Genomic DNA, 5,257 nt, shown 5'->3' with positions numbered 1-5,257 from the left:
ACAGACAGACAGGCAGGCAGGCAGGCAGGTAGACAGACAGGCAGACAGAGAGACAGACAGACAGGCAGGCAGGTAGACAGACAGGCAGACAGACAGAACCTCCTTGGCAGAGGTAACCAGTTCATATCAGTCTAAGAACTCATTTATAAACCAGTTTAAACTTATTAGGATCAGTTAAAAAGCGTTCAGACCAGTTTAAAGTTTCTGAACCAGGTTGAAGTGTTAAACGTTTACTTTGACTGAATCCGTCTGAATGGTAATGAATGGAGGCCTGCCATGTCCCTTCATCCACTGCAGCCCTGAACCAAACATAACTCTGTGGTTGAACCTGTTTGTGTTCCTGCAGACTGGAAAGAGGCGGAGCTAAGGTACACAGAGGCGTTAGCTTTATGCCCCGTTTGTTTCAGCCGAGAAAGAGCCGTGCTATTCTCCAACAGAGCTGCTGCAAGACTGCACCTGGTAATGTGATTCTAACATTATAACAGCCCACAGACTGGGACAGAGTAACATGATGCTAATAGTCTGTTGGCTGCTAACATTAGTGCTAATGGGTCTGCTACCAGACCAGTGCTAGCTGCTTTATGTGCAGAATGCTAAGTAAGAATAGTTTAGAGGAGTGCTAACAGCGTGTTGTTACAGGAGCTGAAGGATGAGGCCATCTCAGACTGCAGCAGAGGTGAGTCCTGACATCATAAACTCACCTGGTTTTGGATCAGTAACACTGATCCACTCTGGTCACCATAGCAATAGATCTGGATCCAGACTACCTGCGGGCGTTGCTGAGGAGGGCGGAGCTTTACGAGCAGACTGAGAAGTTGGATGAAGCTCTGGAGGACTACAAGAAGGTTTTAGAGCGAGACCCGAACCACAGTGGGGCCAGGCAAGCCTGTATGGTGAGTTCACTGAGAAGTCTCTCACCTTTTGTTGGCATGTCTCACACCTGTGCACCTGCATGTACCTGTTTCTCTCTCAGAGGCTGCCTCAGCAGATTCAGGAGAGAAATGAGAAGTTGAAGGAGGAGATGATTAGTACGTACTGCACCTGAACTCATCTTGTCTTGTTATTATTGATCTAAGCCTGTTTTCCGTTTGATTCACCTATGTGTCTCACCTGTGCAGGTAAGCTGAAAGACCTGGGGAACATGATCCTGCGGCCATTTGGACTCTCAACCAACAACTTCCAGGTCAACCAGGACATGGCGAGTGGCTCCTACTCCATCAACTTCGTCCAGAACCCAAACAACAACAGATGATGTCATCATGACATCATACTGCTGTTTGTAAACAATTGATGTCATCACAACATCATGAACAGCCAATCAGAAGGTCCTGGATCTGTGCCATGATCTGTGATGAGAACTTCTGGTTATCAGCTGCTTTTCAACCAGTTAACTGAAGATGACTCTGTTGACTTTAAACTGTCAGTGGCTGTCGGGATTGGTTTCCAGTTATTAAATATGGATTATTGATCTTTAATTGATAAAACTGTTCAGTATCTGTTGAATTTAAGACTCAGTTTGTTTTGAGTTCAATTCTTTGGATCATCTGTAGAACTTCAGGCAGAACTGAGGAGTTTGAATGATTGATGCCATCAGCTGAGTGTCAGGTGGTGATTAAAATACTCATTTAATGGAGAAAATCCAAGTTTGTTTTGGTCTAAAACATAAACTTCTGTGATGTTTGACAGATAAATCAGTTCAACAGAGCTGGGCTTCCTTCTTGTTGACTCAATAAAATGAAAAGCTGAAACAGGAAGTCTGCAGAGCCTTGACAGTTTATTATAAGCAGGTAACAGAAACAGGTGCTGCATCGATCACTGAGCTCTCCTGGACAGCAGCATCTCTCGGATATTGTCTTCAGCTTCTTTGACGCTGCGCTCCAGGTACACCTTCTTCTGCTGCAAAACACACAGGTGAGACGGTCAGGTCCAACCCTGGTCCTGCATGGTTTACATGTTTCCAGCTCTTCAGCAGCTCGTCTCTTTGGACCCCACTGGGTTAGACAGTCGAGTGATGCAGTAAGGTGAGACACACAGGTGAGGCTTTTTACCTCGAGCTCTTTGATCTTGTCGTTGACGGTTTTCTGCTTGTCCCTCAGAAGGTTGTTGATCTCCTCCTTTGGCTGAAGAACGAACCTAAAACAGCAGACAAAGATCACAGACATCATCAGCTGGTGGCTGTGACGTTACCTGTGCAGGTGAGCTGACTTACATGCGGCCGATGCCCTCGTAGAGTCGCGTGTTGTCGGGCATCGTGGCAATCTCTGTGTGCGTGAGTTTGGCGTGTTTCTGAACACGAGTCAGCTGATCGATCTGCAGGTCGGCCAACTTCACCTTCTGCTGCGTGTCAATCATTTTCACCTGCAGCTCAGAGAAGGCCTGCAGAGACAGGAGGTATCACTCTGATCAAAAACACCTGGACAAACAGTGTTAAAATATTTATATTTCATATATATTGATTTTTCTCAGGGTAGTTTGAGGTGTTGCCGCTGCCTCTACCTGCGCGCGCTGCTGCTACAGAATCTACCTGAGAACCTGAGTTTACCTGCAGGCTCTTACCACGCGTTCACGCGCCTCAACATGACGTCATGTTTTACCCGACAGTAGCTCCCATGTGCTAACAGCTAGCTCCGTTGGTAGCTGCACACAGAGATCAGGTGACGCTCAGGTAACCTGAGAGTGCACCTGGACGGGGTAACGGGGAGTAACGGGGAGTAACGGGGGGTAACGGTACCTTCTTCAGCTCCAGATCTACCGGCGCTGCCATCCTCACCAGAACCGGAACATGGAACAGCACTGCGCATGCGCGATCTTCTTCTGCGCTTCCTGTCAGAGCTTATCTACATAGAAATAGAATATACAGATGCTGCGTAGTGTACGGTGGCCGACAGGTGCAAACAGCAATATTTTGTATGAACTGTAATAAATGTTTATTGTTATGTATGTTAAATATTTGAATGGTTGTTTCTGTATGATGGACTCCAGGAAGAGCAGCTGGATGTAAAATAAACAATAAACTGCAAATGACAAACTTATTTTTCACCAGTTTATGTTGGGGTTATGAGGTTGCATGGAGGCTCCTTTCAGCCCATGAAGTCGCTTCCCGTTGAAATTCAGTGTCAGTGGTTGTCACAACAAGTGCTGGCTGCTGCTGCAAAGAAACAAGGATTTCAGCGCTGATATGGAAGATTGTGCCCATGTTTTACTGTATCCTGGTGCAAGGGAAGTTAAAAACATCCCAGGAACAGACATTCATTTCACAGTGCAAAGGTACAAGGAGGCAGTAGGGAAGTCTTACCAAATAATTTAATTTTACATTTGCACTGAGGACTTTACAAACAGTTGTAAGTGCTTCTGACCTATCTTCCATCGTTTTAAGCTCAACCTTACTACAGTTATATAGTTAAAATAACACATTTTCCCATCTACATCTGAGATGCTGTACAAGATAAATTCTACTCATGATTCATTACGCTTCCTGGTTTTACTGTCATCAGTTAAAATATTAAAAAGTGCAGTCAAACAATTTATTTTTTGCAAACTTTCCTGGAAGACTCACTTTAGGCTAGTAAAAGACTATTTCAATTAGTCTTTTTCTTTTCACTGTGTGGGTTTAATGTGCCACAATGCAAAGATGTAAAGCGAGAGGAGATACCATGTGATTCCACCATTTCACCAAACTTGTGTAGTGATTTAAACATTTATGGTTGATAGAAATAGAAGATTTAAGGATTTAAAATAACCTTTAATCACAGGTACAACTGGGGAGTTTAATGAAATTACCAGATAATTATTGTTGTTCACAGGTTACAGAGGTCTTCAAGTGTTGATGACAGCGTGTTAGGTGATAGTCCACTACCTGACTTAGTCAGTTTCCATCTGTAGGGCGTTTGTCTTTAAGTGAAGTGAATCAGTGAGAATCTGTTCTTTATATGATGCATGCAGGTGTGGGATGGTCCAAGAATTTTAGGACCAACTAGAAAATCTTTTTACATTTCAAAATGGAACCTAGTTAGACCCTCAGTGAAACAACAACAACAAAAAAAACATTCCTGCAAATATTTTGGGATGTTCAATCATTTTTCCTTACAGATTTTATGAGCGGTGTGCAGGAAAGTACCAAACATGTTGGTATCATCTATTCTAAAGCTAAGGTCGATTGGTGAAGGTTGCTATGCTTTTTTAGATATAAATTTGAATCATAAACCAAGCAAAATATTTACTTAGCTGTCTTCTCAATACAGCAATTACACAAATGTGTATGTAGCTATAAGTGAGTCAGAGCCAGAGGAACCTATGGAGCACTCCACAGAGGAAAGGCATTAATTATTTTGGGTTTTTTAAATCATTTTTTGGACTACATATTTATAGATATACAACTCTTTGAACGTTTAAAATGTCAACGAAGTGAGACCTCTTCACCCAAACCGCCACAGAGTGAGACCTATTCCTCTGTGAACATCCCTGTCGGCTCTTTGCCCCGCCCCGGAAACGGATGTCTGTCTGCGCGCGGATTTTGATTTGAGACGCAGCTCGCGCTCGTCCCGTTAGCGCTCTCGGTCAAACAGCAGCCTCCGGTAACCCTCCGGTAACCGGGGGACATGGCGACCCCACCGAAAAGGCCTCGCGGAGCTCCGAGCAGCTTTTCCCGCCGACACAAGAAGATCTCCATCGAGGGAAACATCGGTGAGTTCTGCGGGCGGTTCGGAACCGGGTTCAAGCCCTCTGAGGCGGTTCGGAGCCCCGTGAGCTCCCGGTGTTGTGTGGAGTTTTTATCCGGAGACTTTTCTGTGAGAAAACCAACAGATTCTGACAGAAACGAGTAAAACCTACCTGAAGTTTAGGCGCGTGCTGACGTCATCTGGGTTTCCCGCTAAATAAACGATCCGTGGTGTTCGGGGGGTGAAGGAAATCCTCTGAAACCTTTACAGTTTTCATTAAAACATCAGTTTCTCGGAGTGATGCAGCCGGGGACATTTTCCTCCACAAACAGACATGAAGTTTGATTTATAAAAGTCTGACTTCCTGTCAGCTGCTCTGTGTTGAGGTAAGGATTTTCACCTGCATTCCTCCTCCTTCACCTCACCCGAGTTGGTTGATGGAAAGAGACCGTAAGGAGACAATACCTTAAATTTAAATATTTATTTTACCAAAAGCAGAGAGAAAACAGGTTATTACAAAGATAAAACCAAATGCATTTGGGAGACAATCCTCAAATAAAATGTGGGAAAACACATCACCTCAAAGTGTCAGCAAAGTG

At 44.3% G+C, this 5,257-nt stretch overlaps 3 protein-coding genes across 3 annotated transcripts in view; 2 read left to right on the top strand and 1 right to left on the bottom strand.

Moving 5' to 3' along the window:
• The window catches only part of ttc1 (tetratricopeptide repeat domain 1), a 3,828-nt gene extending 2,074 nt beyond the window's left edge, over positions 1-1,754 (top strand). Inside the window, exons 4-8 of the mRNA XM_037979159.1 lie at positions 347-459; positions 640-676; positions 745-893; positions 974-1,028; positions 1,119-1,754. Of these exons, the coding sequence (XP_037835087.1) occupies positions 347-459; positions 640-676; positions 745-893; positions 974-1,028; positions 1,119-1,252 (488 nt within the window). The 3' untranslated portion in view covers positions 1,253-1,754. The remainder of the gene's footprint in view (positions 1-346; positions 460-639; positions 677-744; positions 894-973; positions 1,029-1,118) is intronic.
• A 1-nt stretch (position 1,755) lies between these two features.
• On the bottom strand, positions 1,756-2,838 carry pfdn1 (prefoldin subunit 1). Its single transcript, XM_017440956.3, has 4 exons — positions 2,732-2,838; positions 2,210-2,376; positions 2,049-2,133; positions 1,756-1,896 (listed from the first exon to the last, which is right to left on the bottom strand). Exons 1-4 carry the CDS (start codon positions 2,762-2,764, stop codon positions 1,813-1,815), a joined length of 369 nt encoding a protein of 122 aa, XP_017296445.1. The 5' UTR covers positions 2,765-2,838; the 3' UTR covers positions 1,756-1,812.
• A 1,633-nt stretch (positions 2,839-4,471) lies between these two features.
• The window catches only part of LOC108250878 (deoxycytidine kinase 1), a 5,488-nt gene continuing 4,702 nt past the window's right edge, over positions 4,472-5,257 (top strand). Inside the window, exon 1 of the mRNA XM_017440959.3 lies at positions 4,472-4,683. Within this exon, the coding sequence (XP_017296448.1) occupies positions 4,599-4,683 (85 nt within the window). The 5' untranslated portion in view covers positions 4,472-4,598. The remainder of the gene's footprint in view (positions 4,684-5,257) is intronic.

Source organism: Kryptolebias marmoratus, linkage group LG13 (assembly GCF_001649575.2).
Source record: "Kryptolebias marmoratus isolate JLee-2015 linkage group LG13, ASM164957v2, whole genome shotgun sequence".
NCBI classification, from domain to species: Eukaryota; Metazoa; Chordata; class Actinopteri; order Cyprinodontiformes; family Rivulidae; genus Kryptolebias; species Kryptolebias marmoratus.
Note: the sequence above shows the minus strand (reverse complement) of the source record. Positions and strands in the feature narration are given on the sequence as shown.